Genomic DNA, 24,114 nt, shown 5'->3' on the forward strand with positions numbered 1-24,114 from the left:
CAAGGCACAAACACTCAGCCCAACATCAGTCAGCCCACTAGCAAGCAGAGACAGACACTGAAGCCCAAGCCCTGCTGCACGGGCAGAGGTTGGAATAACCATTGGCACAAACTGAAGGAGCTGCACAGACTGGTACAGATATTTAATAGACCTGAGTGAACGTGCAGGTGTGGGTATGTACACAGAAAACACAGCCCTCTGAGACAGTCCTTAGCACGAATGCAGGCAGACTGAACATACAAATGCAACCATCTCTAGTACAGGAACATCTCTAGGAGGAAACACACAGCAACCACTTGATCACATTTGAGTTTCCAGTTCCATGTATATTGATCTAAAGTGACTCACAGCACCAATCCACTCAAAATTCCACTAATTCCAGTGTCTTTTCCCTACCCGAAAATGCAGCTGCAGTCCTCTACTGCGTGGGGCTGAGTCTGCTGCATCCACCAAGTTTAGAGTGCCTAGAGGCTGCTGCACACCCAGCCCCAGATGCCCAGCCCAAAAGGATCTTAAGGGGCCCCAGTGTTGCCAGAGGTGGAGCAGAGCTGAGAAGAGCCTTGGGCAGCAGAGATGGGCAGCCAGCACCAGGCTGAGACAACTCTAAACTGACCACCCTCCTGGCAGCCTCAGCTGAGGTGCCGTGGACCACTCCTGAGTGATTCCAGCAAAAGCAGAAGACCAGGCTTTATGCATTTACAAATACTTGTTAGAATTGTTCTGATTTGACAACTTTCAACAGCATTTCAAATGCCCTGAAGTGTGGCCAGCAGCAAGCCTGGACCCCCAAGGAGAGGAAAGCCCCGCAGACGCCTCCTGGCACAGGGGGCACTGCGCATGCAAGAAGGCTCCCTTCCCCTAACATGGGGGGGGAGCAAGTGGTGCCTGGGGGAGGAGGGGAAGTTCAGTCAGTCCAGTATTTCTCTGGTTTTCAAGAAAAACAAGCGAGACAGCTGTGGAACAATCCTTGTGATGAGCGTCTCCCTCATTCCAAAGGAGTGCTGTTTCCTGGGCTGGCAAACACAAGCTTGTTTGAGTTGTCTGCTGCACGCTGAGGAGCTGCTCCAAGGAAACGCGACAGTGGTTGTGGTACTCAGAGAGTGAACAGAGGAGTGACATCCCAACCCGCACAAACCCACAGCAGGCTGAGCGCATGTTGCAGGACACAACACTGAGGAGCTGCAGAAAAAGCTCAGAGCAGAGTTTCTTCCCCATCCTGAGGCTGTTCCGAGGACACGATGACTAGGTCTGGGTTTGCACCGTCCTACAAAACAATGACCAAACGTCACAGAAAACGTGCTGAACTCGGAGCGACTGAGGTACTGCTGTGACATCTCCTACGAGGCGAGACCAGAGTAAGCCCCAGGTCTCACCCAATGCCACCAGAACTGCGACACGCTGGGTACGGGGAGCTGCTCTGCACGGCCGGAGGGGAGAGAGGGCGGAGGGGCTGTGACAATTAGTGCCACAGCAAAGGGGTTTGCACGGGATTTTGGGAACAGGAAAGAATGCGGAAGCCGCCACCCAAAAGGATTTATCATCCCTTGACCCAGCTACCATCAGCAGACATTTAAGTAATGGATAAGGAATAGGACGAGGTGGTGCAGCCTCTGTCTCTGACGCGAATCAGCCTCGGGACTGCTGGGACAGCGGCTGAACCACGCAGGACTCACCTGACGGGGACTGCGGCTCCTGTCGCCCACGTCGGCGGCTCCCAGGACACCTGGGCTCCCTCCGCCGGGACTGTCCTTCCTCTGCTCCCCGGCTCCAGCGGCGCTCCCTGCACTCGCCGAGACATCCGCCACCTCGCTCTCTCCCGTGTTTTCACAGGGGCTTGCCTGTTCCCCCTCGGCTTTCACTCTTGCCTGCTCCATCCCCTCCTCCTGCCGCCCGTCCTTGCCCCGCGCTGTCCCTGTCTCTGGAGCTGCCAGGAGCTGTGGCTGGGTGCCCAGGCACAGTCCCTCGCCTCCTGTGAACCCTTTCCCCCTCGGTTCCCCTCCTCCATCCCCATGGGCAGGGGTGCTCGGGGAGGTTTCTGCAGTCGGCTCTTCCCTCAGCGACATTGTTCCAAGCACCTCTCGGTGCCGTGGGGACACGAGCCGCACTGCGCCCCACTCCCGCTCCGCCTCGCACTGGCCCTCGACTGCCGCCGGCATTGGTCCCCTTCCCTCGCACCCTACTGCTGCCTCCTGGTTCACCTCTCGCCCACCAGCCACAGATCCATCGGCCACCCCTTCCCCGTCTCTCCCAGACTCCCCGACTGCCCCTCTTCCCTTGGCTGACACCTCCTCTGCCACTGCCGCGCCTGTCCCGCTCTGTGCCCCCAGCACTGCTCCTATCACCCCCTCCTGTGTCATCGCCCCTGCGCCCACCCCGCCACCGCCAGCCACTGCTGAACCCCTGGCCAGCGCCGGCTCCCCAGCCAGGGCTCCTCGCCCGGCCTGGCCGCCCACCACAGCGATGGCCACCAGCCCGGGCTCCCCGGCCCGGGTCACGGATAGCCCCGGGGGCGGCAGCGCCGCCTCGCCCAGCACCCCCTCCCCGGGAGACCTCCCCTTCGCTCTCACTTTTCCACACCTCAGCCACCCCTCTGCCTCAGCTGCCGGCTCCTTTGAACCTGCTGCTCCATCTGTGGCCTCCTCTTCACCTTCCGGACCCGCTCCCGCCGCCCCTGCAGACCCTCCCACTACCTCTTCTTCGGGTTTTCCTTCCACTGCTATCTCTGTCTCCGCTTTGCTGCCCGCAGACGGGTTTCCACTCCGAAGTGCTTCTGCTGCACCCTCCTCCACCTGTGATGACCCTTCAGTGACAGGATACCCCCGAGCATCCCGCAGTGCCCCTAACCCAGGTGCCACTTCCAGCACAGGACCCTTGTCAGGCTCCTCCATCGTGTCCTCCACTCGCTGGAGACTGTTCCCTCCCACCTCCCATGCCTGAGCACTCTCAAGTGCTGGTGCTCCTGTGACAGCTTTCCCCATCTCCATCCACTCTTCCCCTGACACTTTCAGCTGGGAAAACTCACTTGGCTTTACAAACCCTTTCTCTCCAGGCATTGCTTCTCCTGGTTGCATATCCCCTAGTGCTTCCCACAGAGCCCCAAACTTTCCCACAGCCTCTTCCCCTTCAGAAATGTCTTCTTCAACAGCCTCTTCTCTTTCAGGGCCGACAACTCTGGCAATCCCATCTGCTGCCACGTCGACATCCCCCACAGCCTCTTTTCCCTCTGACACAGCACCCACCACAGTGCCCTTCCTTGCAGACCCTCTCTCTCCTAGGGACTCCCCTGCCTCAGACACGGGCTCACCTACGTCCTCCTCTGCTGGCAGCCCTACCACTCCTTTGAGGCCTTTCTCTGCAGCCTCCTCCGCCTCAGTGATCCCCCCAGCCCCCTCCTGCCCCTGGGACACAGTTGTGTCTGTCTCCCATCCTGGCAGTGCCCCAGCTGGCCCCTCTCCCCCAGGTGCCAGCTTTCCCAGTGCCACCTCGCTCTCCAACCCCTCCACCAGCACCTCCTGCCCCCCAGGTGACCCTTCTGTGCCCAACTTCACTGCTTCCCCTGTCTCCTTTCCTTTGGGATGTTCCTCTGCCACGGCGCCTTCCTCAAGTGCGGATTCCTCCAGCGCAGCCCCCGTGTCTGCCCGGGGCAGCAAATCCCCCGCCCGTGCAGCTTTTCCTCCGGCCTCTCCGCTGCCAGCATCTCCCTCAGCAGCACCGTCCTGCTCCAGGGCTTGTCTCTGCCCTGTCACCTGCCCTTCTCGTACCGCTTGTCCTGCTGCCTCCTGCACATCAAGGCTTCTCCTCCCATCTGCCAAGAAATTTCCATCTGGTGCTATTAGGAAATAATCAAACATTGGTTTACTCAGCACCATGTCAGTGTTACATGCTTTACAGGGTTAGTGTAAAGGTGCCATTTCTGCCAAACAATGAGGGACATCAGCCTGGGCCCCCAAAGAGAACTTGCTATGCTGCTTCTTATCACGTCCCTGGGCTCTGATTATGTCTTTAGTACTGTTGTTCTGGCATCTGGCATAAAGAATTTAAGGAAAAATGTTGATGCAAGGCCAGTCATACCTGCTCTGCCTCCCTCCCTCCTGCAGGGAGCTCAGGTGTGTGTGTGAACACCTGTAAGCTTGACAGTGACACTCAGAAATTCAGAAATAAGTGGCAAATTGCTCATCTGAAGTATGCACACAAAGGAGGAAGAACACTCAGCTTCCTGTGGATTCTGTAATTACACCAGGGAATAATACAGGGTTGATTCCTGTTCCTGGGAACCAAGGCATTTCCCAAGGATGCTGCACACTACCTGGAAGCACATGGAACCTCACTACATTCCTGCTTTCCACAGCTATTTTCCTGACTCACAGTTTTTTCATGGCATGGATTCTTCTCCCAGAACCATTTAACTGCCAAAAAATCATTAATTATACATGACTACAGATGCCAACTAGTCATCACCTGGTTTTAGTTAGGAAAGAAAAAAAGCACAGGGAGACTTTGATAGCCAAAGGAGAAGGAAAGGGCAAACACTTCTGTTAAAACACTTCAGCTGAGTAAGATTTAATCCTTGTCCCTGACTGACAGCCAATCATACCTCCACTGGCATCACACTCTGTACTTGCTGCATTCTTTTCTTCCTCACTGGCACACGAACCACCAGGTTCAGGGTCAGAATTCACAGGATGATCATTTCCAGTTGCTTTTGCTATTTCCTCCTGGACTGGTTTGCAATCTTCAGAAACTATCACAAAGAAAACAGGAAGCAAGAAGGAGAAACCATTAAAGAGCAAAAAGGGAGTAGAAGCCATTCAGCCATCTCAGCTTTAAAATTCATTTTTGAACAAATCCTTACACTTGAAACACCAGCAGAGAAACACCGAGCCACTGTTACATTCTGAGTGGATATTGAGCTCACAGCACAGAGTATTCCAGCAGCCTGAAGAAGTCCAGCAACTCCCCACGCTGCACCAAGAATGAGTACAAAGGCAAATACAGCAGCACAGGCATGGAGAGCTATGCAGAGGGACTGTACTCACCACCTCCTTCTTCACACCAAGGAGACTCTTCATTGCCATCCTCCATGTTCAATGCCCTGCTTTCCCAAGGCACTGGAAGACATTTCTCCTCCTCATTCATGTTACTTTCTCCTGACCCAGTCTGTTTGGATTCCCCATTAACCTCAGGATTTTGAGGCTGCATTGCCATTATGTTTTCATGAGAAATTCTATTATCTTCCCTTGCTTCTACATCTTCTGGTTTTATCTTTTCTGCTTCATCTATTCCTTTCTTTTCCAGTGCAGAAGTCTCCTGATTTTCCTCCATTCTGAGTAGTTTCTTCTCCCCACTCTCATTTCCATAGTGTACATGTGCTACGCTATCAGCTGTACTTTTGATATTGCATTCCTCTTTGCCATTCATATTGTCTGTCATCATTTCAGCATGAGAGTCAGTCTCAGTGCTGCACTGAGTGCTCATGGATGAGAGAGAGTCTGCAGGCCTCCTCTCTGAAAACAGCAAACAGCACTTTAATTTAGTATTTGTCACTAAACATCTGCATTCACTGGGCACTCACAAAGAGACACATAGCATTCTCTGAATTACACCATCTGAGGATATCATGACAAAATTCCAGTAAGTGTAAATAGAAGAACATTGCCCAGATGTATGAAGTATTAAAATGAAAGCCATTTAACATGGAGGTTTTCTTCTGATAATGGAAATAAACCAGAGTAGTTCTATCAATCACACAGAAATACACCTCCAAATGCACCTCTAAATACAGCTCAGACAAGGTTTAGCATAGACTCTTGAGCTTCATTTGATGAAAGACTTCAACCACAGCAACAATCCCTCAGTGCCCTTCTGTTAACTTATTCAATACTAGAAAGATCTCCAAAACCCTGTGTAAACCCTTCAGGTTGAACTGGAGATGAAGTTCACTGTCTCCTCTAAAAAAACATACAGACATCATCATATTAAATTCATAAAAGGAAAATTTGAGGGGAAAAAAGGCAGTAATCCTTCATCTAACAGTGAGCTGAACAGCAGAGCTGACTGCTGCACAGCCTTGCTGCTGTCCACAATCTGCATGGATTCAAGAAGAGATTGGTCTAACTCAAGGCAGAAAAATCCAGTCAGGCTTAGTAAAAAGTGTCAGAACTATAATCCATGCCGAAGTGCATGTTCTGAAAAACATGTTGCACCAAGAAACCTGGGACCCCTCAGAAGGTGTAAGGGGTCACAGCTTCCCACATGTGAGTGCCCGCTGACATGGAGGGTTGTCCTGCCTAGATTCTCAGAGCCAACCTGCAGCCTGGCTCCATCTCCATCTCAGCACCTAAATAGCTCAGCAAAGGCCCATGCTCTCACTGCCAGGGGGGCTGCCTGCATTTCAGTGGCAGATGTAAAATTAGTAATAGATAAAACAGCTGTCTTTTACCATTTCAGAAGGATCGACATAGGTTTCCCTATGCAGACTCAGCATATATACTGGACACAAACTGTAAAACATGCATCAGGTCAGCTTCTCTAAGCCTTATTACGAACAAAACTAACCTTGTTGATCATCCTCAGAGTCCCTGTCAGAATATCCATCACTTCCATCTTTCTCGCTGCCAGAGGCCTGCGGTGCCTTCTGGGATGAGGTTTCACTCTCCTTTCCATAGTCTAAACAATGGTTTTTATCACCTGAGGATGACTCTGACATTCCATTCATTTGATCACCAGTCTGTCCTTCTTCATCAACTTCTTCATCTGCTTCAAAATCTTCATCATATTCTAAAATAGAAGAATTGTACTTTGAGACAGGAAAGAGAATTCCCAATTAATAAAATTCTTTTTAAGCAGACAGAAGTTAACTTCATTAATCTCCTTTTGCCCTTGAATTTGCTCAGTCTTTTTAAAGCCATGAGAGCATCTAAGACCACAGATAGGAACTGTAACAGCACATTATCATAAAAAAGCATTGTGTTCTTCATAGAGTAGCAAAAATGCAGCAAAACTACTGATTGGTGCACCGAGAATGATTAATACATTAAAACAAAAATAAACAAAATTACTGGCCATGGCAAGTACTAGAAAAATTTAGAGCTGGGCAAACTTAGAAATTAAATGTAAGAATCTCTTATTACAGGAGAAAAACTGGTTGTGATGAAAAAAATATTACAAGCAATTGAGAAAGCTGGAGAAAGGTAATATATTGCAGTGCAAAGTACGATAAATGTGTATTGACATGCCTAAATCGCAAAGAAGTGTCTTAAAAGCTTAATTAATTTAATGAACTCCAGCCAAAGGGCACTGCAGAGGCACTGTTATCACACTGCTCTGACCTGCTCCTTCAGGGCCCAGGGGAAAACCCAGTACAAAGCAAGCCTGCACAGAATTACCACTGTTATATCCACATTCTGGATTTCAGGCAGGCACTAGCGTGACAAGCTACATCATCTGATAGATCACAGAATAAGTGGAGTTGGAAAGGATCCACAAGGATCATTGAGTCCAGCTCCCAGCCCTTTGCTCAGCTCTGGAGGTAAAGACCCTCTTCCTGCAGATGCATCAAAGAAGACCCCCCTTCCCCACCAAAGCTGTGCTGGGCACATCCCAGGCGCCAGCACACAGGGGTGTCGTGATTCCCACCTAAAATCCAGACGCTCCACTGCTACCACAGGCTCCCTGTGCACGCAGTGGCAAGGGAACACACCTGCACCATGCAGGCGAGCTGTCACTGCTGCCATACCAGCTGTCCCTTGCGGCCATCATTCCTCACCTCACAGATTTTATTGCTGCCCTCCTTTCCTTCCATCAGGGCTTTTAACATACTGAAGTGACAGAACACCAAATGCAGAACCAGTTAGGCAAATAAACAATTACCAAGACAATGAGAACTAAGGGAATAAGGAGATTTATTTTTCTGTATTAAAAATCAATTGAGATTCCAATTGCACTGTTGGCAGTCAGGCCTCCTTAGGTAATTGTCAGAAGGGCAGTTCCTCCTGAAGGAAAAAGGCTTCATTAATCCCAAACACACATCCGGAGGGACTAACAAGTCATCTGAGCAGTAACACTGCAGAACTGTGAAAGCAAAAACAGGAATAGGAAGTAGGGATTAAAATCTCTCTGTAAATGTGATTGCCTCTCAAGAAGACTGTGATAAGGAGTAAGTAAAGGCAGAGACTGAGCTCAACGCCTCTTCCATAGAGGAGTACACCTTCCAGTAGACCAGGTTGCTCCAAGCCCCATCTAACTTGGACTTGAACACTTCCAGGGATGGGGCAGCCATAGCTGCTCTGGGGAACCTGTGTCATTGCCTCACCACCCTTCCTTACTCACTTTCTTGGCTCTTGCAAACCATCTCATCCTGCTGCATGGCTGAAAGGAGCCCCTCTAATTCTATTGCCCAGATACAGACATCACCACATTTCTCATGCCCCAGTCAAAGGTGGAGGCCCACAATCCCATACCTTCTCCAGAATCATCCTCTCCCATTTCTCACTCCCTGCTCATGTTTGGGAATACTATACCATTTTTACTGGTGTCTTCCTGACTCTCTTCGCTCTCCTGACTAGATTGGTTTTCCATTTCTTCTCTTCTGTACTCCTCTCCAGTCTCCAGTGTTTCATCAACAGTTTCCATACTTGCTTCATGACCCGGTAAGACGACTGACTCTGAATTTTTGCTTGATTTCTGCTCAACACAGCTGTTACTTGGCTCACAGTGCACGGTATGTTCCCAGGAATACACATGCCTCTCCTCATGGTATTCAATCTTCCTCTTGGGAGTGGATAGCTTTTTGTCCAGACCCATTGCAATAATGCACCTATAAAATAACACAAATTGGGAAGTATCACATTTTTCTTCGTTCGAACAATGAAGGACAGCAGACATAGTAAGTTCAGCAAGTACCCTTTTGCCTCTGCACTGCCACAATGGAGAACTCACACGGAGAAGCACCCTGAAATCCCTGGGAGCTCCCCTAACACAGATGCAGCTCTTCCTTGAAGGAGAGTAACGCTGCCTACACTTACAGGTGACAACTGACATACAAGCAGAATCAAAATTATTACAAGTGCCCATTAATTTGAAGCTGCACCAAGCATTGGCTGTGAAGACAGAACCACTGAGAAAGGCAAACAAGTTCTGAGTCAGACATCTTCTGGATCCAGATCCTGCTGTAACATCCAATAGATTGATAACTGAGGGTTTGTAGGTAAGACTGGGGGTTTCTGAATTTATCTGCTGGGTCTAAGAACTGTGGGGGAAGAAGACTGAAAGTTAATAATTTTCAGTTTCTGTTCTGTTTGCCTACCTAAAAGAAACCCACACAGATGGAAAACAAAGCATTTTGAATGAGTTGTTGAGACTGCTCCTCTTGTATAAAATGGAGTGATGTGTCCTCTCTCTCTCTTACAGTCAGGATGCCCAGACAAGAGACAAGAGCTCCTAATCCTGATGGAACATTAACTGGAGACATGAAAAGCCACCCTACACCACCCTACGCCCTCCATGAGGGCCAAGACACCGTGCTGTGTGTAGTACATGGAGTCAAATCTGCAAGCAGAGGGTGAAACTGAAACTGGAACTTTCACTTTAGCTAATCCCAAATCTCTCTGGGAAACCGTATTTTCTTCACAGACAACTATGTTTTAAAATATCTTCCTCCCCCAAAACTTCTTTTTTAATGTAAGGTTTGATTGCAATTCCCCTCACATTCTAGTTGACTCCAAACTACTGTGAAATATGCCACGGTCATTCAGGCCAGAAATCTTTTTGTTTTGTGGGCACAAAACATAAACATGACCATTTCTGAAGAGTCCTACCTCTTAACGCATTGTTCCTGGTGTTTTTTTCCAGGGACCTTTGGGATACTGAAGCACTTCTGCTGTACAGAAATGCTGGACCTTGGCCAGCAGAAAACTCACAGAACAAGGCTTATATGGTATGGAAATCATGACAGCATCACCTCTTTGTGAGCAAAAGCCCTGACCCACCAGGGAAAATCAACTGGGACTTTTACTGGGAACCAGAGTGGGCATTCAATGTGTGTCATAGAGCAGAAAACAAACACAAGTCCACTTGGCCTGAAGGGATGTGAAAATAGTTGTCATTTATGGGGAAAATCAGGTTAATGGAGGTGGTTTTTAGTCATCAGATAAGGTTGGCTGGATTGGTAAGAGGCAGGAAGAGAGAGATATCACTAAGACGGGAAGGGGGACACAAAGGGGGAGTAACTCAGGAAGGAATTAATCCAATTTTTGGATACTATATTAAATTCAGAAAATTCACTTCAAATCTTTCTAGAAATCACAAAAAGCTGAGATTTGGGCATTTCCTAAAATCTATAGCCGCTATATCCATTCTGAATTCAGATTTTTTTCACTCCTTTGAACATGCATTTACATAAATCATGTTCGTTGTTAGACTGGAGTAAAAAAATATGGTACCATAAAATGGCGCTTTTTTTCTTAGAATTCAGTCCTTATCTGAAGGAACAGAGTACACCTCTATGGAGAGTCTCTTGTTCCAACTGCTTGCTGCTCGTTTAAAAATTATTTATTAGAAGAACATAAAAGATTTTAAATTATCCACATGTCCATAAGTTTACTTGTCTGGCCTGAATGAAAATTACAGAAAAGGAAGATTTTATGAAAATTAAAGCCTCTTGGCAAAATCACAGCTGTTTGTCACAGCACTGACTTTTGCCCAAGCCCAAAACCTTTCTGCACAGATTTGGTTTCTGAACCATGGCAAACATTCAGTGCTGCCTTATTCTGGAGCCGGGGGTCTTACAACAGAATCTCACTTCAGAGGCAGAGCTGTTTAAAAATAAGTTATCACAAAATGAAGCCTCTGGAAACCACAGCTAACTGAGCAGCATGCTCAGTATTTATTTCACTGCCACTTTGGCCACAGACACAGGGGTGGCACATGTACCCCACTGCCACTGCCCCGTGCTCAGCCACCTCCGACACAAACACTGTCCCTGCCGTGCACACACCACAGGGAGGCTGAGGAGGCACAGGGAACTGGCTGTGCTCATACTCTTAGGTGTGAGACCCTGACAGGTAACCTCCATCCTGCACATTCCATGGAATCCTCTCCATTCCTGAGAAACAGAGCAGGCTCTACAGAGCTGTGTGGAGCCAGAGAGACGAAAGAAGAGAAACAAGTGAGAAACTCTCTCAAAACTAAGTCCTTGTGAGCAAAGTGTACTTGTCTCTGTACCTGTAGCAAGGAAATGCTCCCTCCACATTGAGAACCCTGAAGTATCTGTGTCTGCCTCGCAGCCGGGAACGCCTCTGATGTTTGTACTCACAGCAACAGCTCAGCCTGTCAACTTGAATCCCGTTGATAAAAAAGGTGAGGCTGAACGGGAAACCTTGGTGCCTCTTGGAGGTGAACTGGAAGGTATCTGCAATCACAGAAAGAAAGGGTTCAAAAAGAAATACTACACTTCACTGTCAGCCTGTTTCAGTTGCTGTATCTCAACTGCATCACCACAGCACCCAGCCCTCTGTGGACAGGCACTAGAGTTCTCAGGTCTGTTCAACAGTTTGTTAAACTCTACCCCTCCACACACATAGCCCTGGCTCTTGCCAGCCCCAGAATCCTAAGGTGGGACAGCTAGGACAAGTGTCACACTGTCAGCTTGGCCACTCCCTGCTACAGCAGAAAAAAGGCCAGAGCCTCTCAGCCATTTCCTGTGTCCAGGTTCCCAGAACACAATTCATCTTTTACTGGTTTGATGGAATTGCACTCACATAAAAAGAGATGGGAACTGGGCTCCCACTATGTACTTTTCCTTCTGGAATAAAAAGCATCATTCACTGATGTATTTTAGTAACTCAGATAACCCCTTTTTAAGGACAATTTATTGCTATGACTACTCTATTAACCATGTATCTCTATAGAAAATTAACCTAAGCCACAAGTATTTTGTTAAATCAATTCTCTAAATTCCTTCTACCATCATTGCAAAAGTAATTGTAACCTCACTTTCAATCATGGGACAGTAGATCCAGATTTAATACGGAGGCAGATGGTATAAACATCTCTGGATGCATATATCTTGACCAAGCTGAGCTGAAATCATTCTGATGTCAGGGCAAAGTTTTAGCCAAAAAAGATGTTGCCAGAATCAACATGAACTGTCTGACTCTATCCTTACCTCCTTCCAACAGCTTGCCTTTATAGACACAAATGTTTTCTGATCCACAATGTTGCTGATAGACTTTGATTTCCTCCTTGTAATAACTGAGACACACGTTCTTACTCCTTCCTAGGTAGACCATGGTGACGAAGGCATTGCTGCATAATGGGGACTTGGGGAACCCTCTAGTATTCTGCAGCAGAAAATGCACAGAAATGCCTTCAGTTTCCAGCTTCAACAAGGGGTGAAAGCAAAGCTCACATCTGTGTAGCGCACACTGGAGGCTTCCAGGCTTTTATGACAAGTACTGAGCTGATTAAATTGGGAAATGTTTGTAACATGCAAAGGGTCTGGGATATATTTCCAACTGAAAACCCAATGCATTGAATAGCCCCAAATTGCAGGGACCAGGTTTAATGACCCACATCATCCCTCCTAGTCCTGGGTTCCTACAACTTCTTTTACAGCAGTTAAAACTGGCCGGAGACAGTGTAACTGATGCAGTGTTCATACACTCAAGGCATTTCACAAATCCCTGAAATTCTAGTGCCAGCTACAGCCAGGGACAGGATCAGACTGACTGAAGTGGAAGGCTTTGAGTAGCAGTTGCCATAGGTCGTTGTTCAGTACCTTTTTTCTCCCCAGCTGATGAAAAACATCAAATGCTTTAGTTTACAGAGACATGCATAGCAATTATGTATTTTAATAGTTACACATTTTCTTTATGCAAACTAGGTATGCACATCTTTCAGCATTAAGCAAAGACACCAGTGAGGAAGGCAATACACCTGTACATAGACAGAGACTACTTACGTTTATTAGAAGTTGTTCATTGAATGCAGTGGTGGGACGAAACCGTCTCCCTGTGGGCCCCCCACCTCTGACTGCAGCAACACGCCTGTCCCCTCTGCGCAGGCGGGGCGGTGGCACTGGCGCCACACAAGGGTTAATGACAGGTAGCTGATACGGTGATACACCACTCACGTACTCCACTGAATTCATAAGCCTTAACTCACTCCTCTCCCCCTGAAAAAACATTTTAACCAAGTGACACAGGTTTTGCAAACACAGCTCCCGAGCATACAGAACCGGCCACGGTCTGACTGCTTGGTACATTTAGCAACAAGCATCCTTCTGAAATAGTTCCTTAACCCAGGGCCTGAAATTTTGCTCACTAAAATATTTCTGTGCTAAAACCCTTTATTTTAATTTGCAAGGCAACATTCATATTGCTTGAAAATGTCACCCTCAGAGATACAGACAGCAGTGTAAACCAAGCCCTGGCCACAGCCCTGCAGAGGTCCGATCTCAGACAGAACCCCGCACAGCCCTGCAGCACTGCTGCTCCCTTGCAGCTGGAAAGCACATCCCCAGAGCAGCCAGTCATCCAACAGAAACATCACTGGGCATCAGTTATACAAGATGTGATTCAAAATGCTGCTTCCTCATCTGAGTAGAGATTTAGTCCTCTTGCAGAATGAAATGGAGAGGACCAGGGCCCTGAAGAGCAAGACATCACTAGGGAACAAGTTCTGTAAATGCTGCATGCTGTGGCTCTGAGTTCCGCATCACATTCTCAGAACTTACATCTGATTTAGCTGTTTTGTCAGTTGTGAGCACTAAAGAAACCATTAAATCACCCATAATTTAAGTAGACATAAACAGAACCAGCAAATTCTCGGAGAAAGAATCGTGACCATCCCAATACACAGCAAATGCAGAGCAGAAGGGAGCTATTTACACAGTGTCTGGCAGACAGTGGTAGCAGATCACAGTCCCACTCCAAAACCCTCCCACTCCATGGAATGCATATCACAAAGCCAATTACATTATGTTTTTCTAGAGCAGAAGACAAGTCCAAATATTACTTGAAAGTAACTGCGTATATATCAAGACCATGTTTGACTCTCATTCTCCAAGCCCACTAGTGTGACTCAGTAGAAGGAATGATCAAAAAAAGGAGTTTTTTGCTACTTTGCAGCTGTAGATGAAGACAAAAACTTGTAGAACTTGCAAGTGAAAACATTCCTGAGTTACTGGAGTTAACCAGGTGTCTGACTCTCTCTACATAACAGAAAACCCACATAGAGGGAGAAAATTTTGTATGCAGAGAGATTTTACACTGTAAAAGGTAAGTCACCACATTTTTCCTCACTGTGATCAAGAACCGGGCATTAGACCAGTAAGACAGTGTCTTGAAAATTGAGGGGAAGTGGAAAAGGATAGTTCAAATAAAAGCTGATGCCATTTGAAAGGCATGCTCCCTGTCGTATACAGTTCTGGGAACTACAGTACTTAAACAATATTATAAAACTGTCCCTAAAATTATATTATTTTCAGAATGAAATACAGCCTCACCCCATGGGCAAACTGCTGATCATGTTCCAGTGCATGGCACTTCTGTTTGGAAGCCTTTGGTACAAACCCTGCTGCAGCCCAGCCATGAAGGGGCTGAAGGCAAGGGGGCTGCTGCATATTTCCTGGAGCTGTATTTGGTCGCAAGGAACTCTACAAAAGGAGAAAGAAAACAATGACAAAATCTCAGTATGCAGCTTCCAGTGCAGAGCAGCACTACAAAAAAAAAAAAATATATAGCACTGATGAAGATACCTGGAAGTGATGAGTTATTTCAGGTACCTACAGGACATGACATTTTCTAGTCTGTCTCCAAAGAGCCAGACCCCTTTAGGCACCTCTAACTGACCATCCAAAACAACTCTTGGTCATAAATACAAGGTTTGCTGCTGGCTCTTCACCACACAGCCTTGGAGCAAACACAATTAACTCACAGAAACTGCAGCAGTGGACATCACATGGACATCACACGGACACAGAGAGAATGTACAACAAAAATGCACCTATTTTTGTTCAATACTCAGCTTTTTTCTGACTGTTCTATTTCATGTTTTCCTTGTATGCCCTTCAGAATACCAAGTTAAAATGTTAAAGCCTAACAGCACTGTGTAACTGAGGTTAACTCACCACCTTAGAGGGGGCAGGCTCCTTGGTTTGGTGCTGATGACGAGAATGTCCACCACCATAATCAACTCCAAGTCCAGATGCCCTCTATATGAAGAGAAGGCCATTCAGGACTTGAAAGCTTCTTTTCAAACTACACCAATTACCATTATTGATACAGAGAACCAGTTAAAACTGAGCTATATATTTGACCTTTGACTTTAGGATTTAGTACCATTATATTTCAAGAGCATATTAGCATTCCTTCTTTGCTGTTAACAAAGAGCAAAAACCAGAGCTCCCAGACCACAGCCCTCTGAAATGAGCTCCATTCTGATTTCACCCCTTCAACTCTGTTTTCTAAAAGACCCCCACCATTTTCAGGACCTTACACCATGTGTAACCTTGTCTATAGCCCCTGTGTCCACTGACAATGCTCAACACACTGATAGCAGCCTACCTGAGGCCATGAGGCAGCTAAAAGGGAAAGATTGAAGCAGATTTATCAGAGAGCAAAGTTTTCGGGGTTTTTTCTAGGTTCTGATGTGCCATTCCTGCAACACTAGCTTCTGGAGATTCCTCCTTAACACAACCCAGCAAACAGGAAATCAGCCTCAAGTAATCAAGGATGAGGCCCTAACCCAGCATGATCCAGGCAGTGAATGCTCTGTACCAAGGTCCATGTGCACACTTCCTGCTGTCTGTGCTTCCATGACAGCCCAAGGAGAAGTTGATGAAACTCACCCATTGTGAGCGAGCAGCTCGTTCTCCAGCCACTAAAGGACTGAGCCCATTACGGTTCCTTGGACCAAGTGGTGGATGCGGGGAGTGCATAGGGATGACATCTTCCAGTGATCCTCTGAATTGCTCCACCTGAAAGAAAAGGAATTTACATCTCTGACGTACTAAATCCAAAACCAGCAATGTCTGTCTCATTATGTCTTTCACTGGACAGCTGTGGCAATCAGCTGGCCTGGACCCAATGGAACAGCTGGTTAAGGAAGGAAATCATGGGAGAATGTGAGGGACAAGCAAAAAGACTTGTCTCCACCTCTGATTCATTTTCCTGCAGCTGCATTCAGCTGCTGACCCACCATATTCAATTCATCTGCTTGTTTCTGTGTATCTCACAATCCTTGGTTTGTTTGAAGGTCTCTTTCTTTTTTAAATTTGAGTGCACCTGCCACTTCCCTGCTCTGACTGCAGCCTCTCCCCCACCTTCTCTTCTCACCAACCCAATGCTGGGATGACTGCCCCACTGGAAAGAGAGAGCTCTCTCTCACCCTCCCTTGCCCAGCCATCTGCCTTTCTCCTTTCAGACAGGCGACTCAGATGAATTTACTGAATGTATGAGGTGAGAGTTAAATTACACCGCTGGCTCCAGCCAGGCTCCTGCATCCCAGCACGGCAGCACAGCACATACAGATCAGGTATCTGCAGGTGTTTTACAGAAGGAAGCAGTTCTGGTTTATGTTCCAAAATTATCCAAGCCCACGATCCTTTGACAGGGTGCCAGAATCACTGCTTCCATGGGGTGGCTTCCTACCACAGGAGTTCCATCAGCAAACGCCTTTGCAATTTCCATAGTGACCAGTGTCTTTCAGGAAAATCTCCTCCTCTCTTTACCCGATGAGTTGCTCATAGATGTTATTATTTACAATTTAACAGATCTGACATTGTTTAGCAGCTGCTCAATGAAGCAGCAACCTTCTCAAGGCACTCCTCTCAAAGCATTCAGGTTCCTAATACAGAAATTAAATACTGAGCGTGTTTCTGCCAAAATGAGGATGACTTTTCCCATATGAATTCAGGTGATTGCATGGGGAGAAGAACCATTGACTTCTATGGGATTTCCATGAATCTAACTACAGAATCAAGTTTGATCTACATGACACCTAAATGAAGGCTCCTAAAACCTCTTTTTGTTATTCACATGCCAGTTCTGCCCAAATCCTGTGGAGAGGCAAACAACCAAACACGTGAGCTCAGTGCTCAGCAGCAGTCAAAAGCAGAGAGGGTCTAGAATTACTGGGAGGAAAATGTATCTTGAATTATTCATTCTGTTATGGTTCCCCATTTCAAAACAGAAACAGTAGAATGAGAAAAGGTAAAAAAATAGCAACAGTAATGAGAAACCTGGAATGGCTCAGGTAAGAAAAATTCAGACTGAGGGACCTTCAGCTTGGAAAACTGAGACAGAATATGAAGAAGGTACGTAAAACCACAGATGCCTTGGAAAAGGAGAACATTTAATAACTTTTGTCATACCAAGAACAATGGAGCATACAACAGACATATCAGACAGCAGATACATTAATTACCATACAGAAATGCATGGAGGCACCATTTCATGCAACTCATGATTAAATCACCCAACCAAGAACACTGCAGAAGTAGAATAACAACTAGATTCAGAAGGAATTAAATGAAAGCTCCTGAACTTCTGGACAAAGGAAGAAGGAGACATAACTTGGGGCAGGATCATCCTCTACTTGCCTGTTTCTTGTACTTTTCCATAAGTGTCAGAGACAGAGCACTTGTCTCAGTTAATCACTGGACAGGCTCATGGTTATTACTCAACACAGGCAAAACTGCCAGGTCCCATCAGCACCCAACAGTGCTCAAGCCTTACCTTGATTTTCTGCATCCCCTCTTTCCTCACAGAATATTCAAGTTTCCTTTTTATCTCCAGCTGATGATGACGCTATCAATATAAGAGGAAGAGAAATCTCATTACTGGGCATGATGAGATGTCAGTGTATGCGAGAACGCTTCTGTCCTGCTTGTCCCATGTCTTCTCCCTGGCCACTACCCTCATTGAGCCCTGTAATAAAACTACTATGGATTGAATCTATTTGCATTTCACCTGCATATATTCACACAGCCAAGGGAACAACTGAGCACTGGTAAAGTTGTAGGAACCAACTCCATTCTTGATACGCCACAAGAACATGCACAAATTTTGTACTCAGACAATATATATAAACATGTTCAAACTGGTTTGGTTTTATTAGGATTTTTTAAGCAAACTAGCCCTGTGCATATCATCTCATAATCTAAGGGCCGTCAAAAAGCAATAAGGAAGCCAGGACAGTGCCTGCTCTCACAATAGCATGGTTTGACAATGAGAGGCCCATGGAGGTTTCATGTGGGGAATGTCAAGCACAAGACTGTCCTTTTTCCCAGCAGGAAAGAGCCTTCCAGGGGAGCATGAGGGCACATATGGAAAACAGTCCAGCCACAAGTTAGCAGCCCCTTGCTGTCATCAAGGAAGCACCTGAGAAGGCTCACACATCCTCAGTAAGGGCATACCTCCATGTCAAGGACCTTACGAAATATGGCATCAGCCAAGCACTCCTGGACGTATCTCTGGTGGTCCTTCCTCATGGCATTGAGACGGTATTCTTTCTCAGGTATTATTCTTCCACTCTTTGAGATCTGCCATACACAAATATAATGTTACTGAAGAGGAGAAGATGAAATAAAGTATGTTTTGAAACGGTACAATTTCCCAGAAGACCACTTCTTCCTCCTGGTTAGCTACCACTTCTGCCCCTGCCATGGTGCTGTAACTCACCTTCCAGCACGGGATTGTCTTTGACCCCATGAGCTCCACCAGCCAAATGGAAGGAGCAGCAGCCACATTTCTAATAGCCTAGGGCTCAGCCTTACTCTTCACAGGCCACTGCCCAATGGGATGGAAAGGATTAAACACTTGCCTCCCTACTGCACCTGCCTGTGCAAAAGAGAGTCACACCTAGGAGCGCACCAATGTTTTTTAAAAAATATTCAGCATATTCACCTTTACCAAATCCTTCAGTTTTCCATTAAACACTTTTGAAAAATAACACTGAAGCTATTTAAACAACAAGTCAAAGATGCTTACATCTCACACTGTAAAAACCCTGAGTGAATCAATATGATGCTGTATATCTGCAAACTGAAACACTTTGCAAAGGGAAATTCCAATGAGCAAAAGGAAATACAGAAAAAAAGCATAAAAATATTCTGAATTGAATGCAGAATTGAGGAAAACTTTTCAGTCTCACCAGTCCTGATTTCTGAAGATGTCGTCTTATCCTGGCATTGCTGAAATATCCAGCCAGATGTTTGTCTGTAAGACTGTTATAGGTTGCAAGAGATCTGCAATAAAATCAATGGAGATGTTTATAATGCCCTCGACTGAAAAATTATTACAGTTTAAGTTAAACAGAGCTGCATTAGTAAATCATCCTGCATTTGGTCACATAAATGCCCATTAGATTGTGTAAAAGCAGTATCTTGTGACCTCCTGGAAATTCGTATCAGTGACTTGCACATAAGGCCAAGAGCTCCGTGTGTAACAGCACTGGCACCACCACGGCAAGGGACCGACAGGCCAGCCCTGACAGCCTCCTCCACGACCAGCTCCCACAGCAGCTCCTGGCATGATAAGCCCTGACCATGGGCAGGACAGTGCTGTGCCTGGAGCTGGATTCCAGCTGCACAGACCCAGCTCCCCGGCCACTCTCCAGGGGCCCTGTTGGTGGCAATCTGGTGACAACTTGTCCCAGGTTGCTCCAAGCCCCATCCAACCTGACCTTGAGCACTTGCAGGGATGGGGCAGCCACAGCTCCTCTGGGCAACCTGTGCCAAGGCCTCACTACAATTATCACAGTTACCAAAGATCAGAGCTTCAAAAAACTGAACCTCAGATGTGAAAGTTGAACAGAAAAATGGAAGCATCCATAATTAGCAGTTATATTTTTAAACTGTTCTTAGCACAACTGTATCTTACTTCAGCCTCTGGAAAACAGAGTCAGAGACAGTATGACACAGTTTATAATACTCCAAATCCTTTCTCATTTGTACAGTTTACAAACTCAGGTACATGTTGCATAATATGTTCAGCTTGACCTTTAGGGTCTCTGGGCAGGATGTGTTTTAGTAACACAAGAGACTAATCTCTTGTTTTCTTTGGCTGTAGATTTAAATGCCACTGTACCTCTATTACATCCCCTTCAGCTGGATAATTCAGTTATATGTGTATTGCTACACTGATCTGCCACACACAAAAGCGTAGTCAAGGAAAGAAAGGACAAATTTTTTTAAAGTAAAGAGATCATGGATTTACTGGAATTTTATGTGGAGTTTCACAATAACCTCAAAGGTATCTGCCAACAATAAGTTAAGCTTTAAACAAACAATGTAGCTTACCCTTTTATGCCTGTTGGTTAATGTTATAAATAAAGTATGTAATTCGTGCTATTATGTACAAAACTGGAATGTAATCAGACCATGTAGAGACAGAGTTCAAAATCCTTCCACCAGCCTGGCTGAGAGAAAAATTTCACAACACTAAAAGAAGTTCTCTCACAATAAGTGAGGATTCCACCTAGGTGGGGTTAGATCTTATCACCGAGACATTTGCACCCGTGACAACTTGATCACCACACTCTGATATCTACATCTCAGCTGATAAGGATTGGGACACTCTGGGAACTAAAAATAACTGTTCCAGGAACCAGAAATGGCCCTTCCATCACCAGAAATGGCCCACTCATAACCCAGGATGGACAATTCATTGGACCCAGGAAAGGCTTTGTGCAGCCCAACTCCGGGACAAGAAAACTTCATGAATATGCTAAAATTACGAGAAGAATAGAATTAATTCAGACTCTGCCCAAAAACTGTGTAAGAAGGAACCAGCCGAAGCAGCAGTCGTGAACTTGGGAGGTCTGGTGTGATAGAGATCAGATCTGTGCGTGTTCACCCAGCTCCGACCCTGGGCTCCGAGCTGCTTTTCTCAATCGTGGCTTTCTGTGTGACCGATCTTTTGGCCGCAGAATAAAATCTATTTCTTTATTAAATTCAATTTGGCTGAACTTTTTTATTTCAGTTAAACACTGGTATGATAGTAACTGTTCTACATTACTTTTTTAATATAGAGTTTGCATTTGAAACCACCAGATTCCACCAATTGTGCTAAACACTCATTAATGGTATCACCTGGCAACTGCGTGTTGTGGCAGAGGAGAAACTCAATCCAACTCCTTTTCATTCACTTCTTTCCATCTAAGATTTCCTGCACCATGTAACTAGTTAAAATGCAGCTCCCACCTGAACATAGTGCTGTGGCAATTTCTGTTTCACCAAAGACTCAGAACATGTATTTTCTCATTTAAATTATGAACAGTCTGGCCCTCAAAAATGTTGAATTAAATTCAGAGTTCAAAAAGGTATTAGAGGAAATAAGGAAATGTGTTGGGCCTGAACCAAAACCCATTAAATCATTGGAAAGAATGCAAGCAGGCCCACTGGGGTTTGGCTGTGCTGTCCTGCCCAGAACAGCCACACTCCAGCCCTGGAACCCCCTGCGGCCATAAATGCCGGCATGGACCAGTGCCTCAGGGATGGCTAGGAACACTCCAGCAAAGCAGCCACTGGTCCCGTTTAGTCTGCACAGGGTATCAACAAAAGGATAAGAGAAGTACTTGTCTGAGCTGTTTTGTTCAAGATTCCAGCATTTAAGAACCACACACAAACATCACCTTTAAAACCTCTGCAACAGGCAGAAGTGCAGAACTGACAAAATCCATGTCAGGAAAAAACACAGCAAAGGGAAAGCACCAGCCTCAGATAGCTCTCTACAGCCCATGTGTCAAAGTAATCACATCCCTTTTCTGGGTATTCCTGGGACTTCTTTTTCTCTGCCCATTTATCCTGTTCATTCTTCTCTCTAAAAATGCTCGGGTTTTGTTAGAATAGCAGACAATTTTCCTGGCACAGAACCTAAACTGACTGATCTGTAGTTTCCTGGAGTACATCTGAAGCTCTTCTCAAGATGAGTGTCATGTTTGTTTCTCTGGCATCACAGCCAGTGACAGCATGTCACTCTTAGGTCAGTAATTTTATATTTGGGGTTTTTTAGAATTCTATGATCCTATCATCATTGACACTATTATTTATTAGTATATTTGTTCTCAGATGGCAGCTTACCCAAAGCACTACACTCAGAGCCAGAGCTGTGTACCATGGTAAATTTTAAGACCACTCTCACTCGTTTGGACGAACATCAAGACAAAGCCACAGCAGGCATCCTATGTGTTTTCACAGTTAATATTTCACAGTGAAATTAAATCAGTGATCACCAAATAAATGATGTGAGAGAGCACCAAGCTGCAGTTATTAACTGGCAGGGTCCCAGGGGATCACGGTGCCTGTGCTCTACCTGGCACCTGTCTGCCATTTTCCCCCGGAGGAAGCCTTAAGCCACACAACCAGACATGGAACTGCGAGCCAAAGGACTGTTTGGCAACAGATTTCTTGTGTGGCCCAGGAGCAAGTCGCTTCCTTACTCAGAGCACTGCCCACTAAACCAGGATGTGCCACATTTTGTCATGGAGACCTGCAGAGATTCTCTGTTTCTCACTGTTTGTCTGTGACATCTGCTCGGGGAAGTCCGGATTCTCTGAACTCAAAACCTGCAGGTCTGAAGGCAGATAACTAGGGAATCACCTGCAGCCAGCAGCCCCATGCCCCGCGGCTCCATCATCCCTGCGCACAGGAAGGCCTTACCTGGACGGGAGACCTCGGGGTCCCGGGCGCTCGCCCGCAGCCGGGGCAGATTCCCCCGGGATCCCTCGAGGCAGGTCGGGGCACCCGTAGCCCCTCTCCCCCAGCCCCAGCGCTGCAGGGAGGCGCCGCTGGTGGCCCCGACCGTGTCACTGTTCCCGCAGGGCTGAAAGGCCGACAGCGAGCGGACCCCCGGCCCCGGCCCCGCGCCACTCACCGGGGCTGCGGGACGCTCATGGTGGCCGCGGCCTCGGCGGGCCCAGCGCTGCCCGCGGCACCGGCGCTGCCGCCGCGTCCCGGGCGTCGCCAGGAGACAGCGGGAGGGAGGGAAGGGAGAAAGGGAGAGACGGGAGAGAGGGAGGAAGGGAGGGAGAGACGGGAGGGAGCCGGTGCTCCGCCCGCCGCCCCCGCTACCCCGCGGCGTCACAGAATCATAGAATCCCAGAACTGCTGGGGTTGGAAGGCACCTCTGGAGAGTCCAAGTCCAAGCCCCTGCCACGGCAGGGTCACCTGGAACAGGTGACACAAGAACGCAGACAGGTGGGTTTGGAATGTCTCCAGAGAGGGAGACGCCACACCCTCCCCAGGCAGCTCTTCCAGAGCTCTGCCACCCTCCATGGAAAGAAGTTCTTCCTCATGTTGCGGTAGAACTTCTTCTGCTTTACTTCATGGACATGCTCCTCATCCTGTCGCTGCGCACCACTGAACAGAGCCTGTCACCATTCTCTGAAACCCCTTGGAAATATTTGTATGGATTGGTGAGATCCTCTCTCAGTTGTCTCTTCCACACTAACCTCGCCCACCTTCGGCAGTCTCTCGTCGTTAGAGTTGTTTCAGACACCTCATCTTTATGACCCTCTGCTGGACCCGCTCAAGTAGCTTCTTGTCCTTCTTGTACTGAGGAGCCCAGAACTAGCCACAACACCCCAGATGGGTAGGGCTGGCGTGGGGGCTGCAGGACGCTGGTGCTGCAGCAGCTCCGGACTGTGAGGGGAGGGGAAGGAAAAAGGGAAAGGAAAAATGGAAAAAGAAAAAAAAAAAAAAAGGGGGGGGGGGAAGAAAAACAAAGGGGGGGTAAGAAAAGTTAAAAATAGAAGTATGGAGAAGGCATTTTCAAACAACACAGACCCAGGATATTAAAAACATAGCATGAGGTGACACAATGCATTTCCAATATCAATCCTGATTTCCATCTCTCAGTCCAGACACCAGGAAGCACCAAAGTGTGCATGGCAATGGACACCTGATTTACTGAAATAAAGGAGATACAACCACCCTTCCATGCTCGTTTTTCCCTTCTTCCTGCAGTTCTTGTGAGTCCCAGTTAAGTACAAACTCACAGGTAATGCTTCCAGGGTCCACAGAGCGACTGATTTGAGCAGAGATCCCTGCAGCAAGGAGGAGCAGGGACAACCTTCCCTCCTGATGCATCTGCTCCAAGTTAGACTTCATCATCC

General features: G+C 47.0%; 1 protein-coding gene across 1 annotated transcript; it reads right to left on the reverse strand.

Annotated features, from left to right (window-relative positions):
• Window positions 1-127: 127 nt before the first annotated feature.
• Window positions 128-22,894, reverse strand: ERICH3 (glutamate rich 3). Its single transcript, XM_048312157.1, has 17 exons — window positions 22,875-22,894; window positions 22,661-22,801; window positions 19,153-19,246; window positions 18,416-18,541; window positions 17,736-17,807; window positions 15,848-15,976; window positions 15,128-15,211; window positions 14,504-14,653; window positions 12,959-13,171; window positions 12,164-12,338; window positions 11,221-11,407; window positions 8,520-8,815; window positions 6,556-6,777; window positions 5,037-5,504; window positions 4,595-4,741; window positions 1,674-3,829; window positions 128-1,264 (listed from the first exon to the last, which is right to left on the reverse strand). The coding sequence occupies exons 1-17, from the start codon at window positions 22,892-22,894 to the stop codon at window positions 1,193-1,195; spliced, it is 4,752 nt and encodes a 1,583-aa protein (XP_048168114.1). The 3' UTR covers window positions 128-1,192.
• Window positions 22,895-24,114: the final 1,220 nt, after the last annotated feature.

Source organism: Corvus hawaiiensis, chromosome 9 (assembly GCF_020740725.1).
Source record: "Corvus hawaiiensis isolate bCorHaw1 chromosome 9, bCorHaw1.pri.cur, whole genome shotgun sequence".
Lineage (NCBI taxonomy): Eukaryota > Metazoa > Chordata > Aves > Passeriformes > Corvidae > Corvus > Corvus hawaiiensis.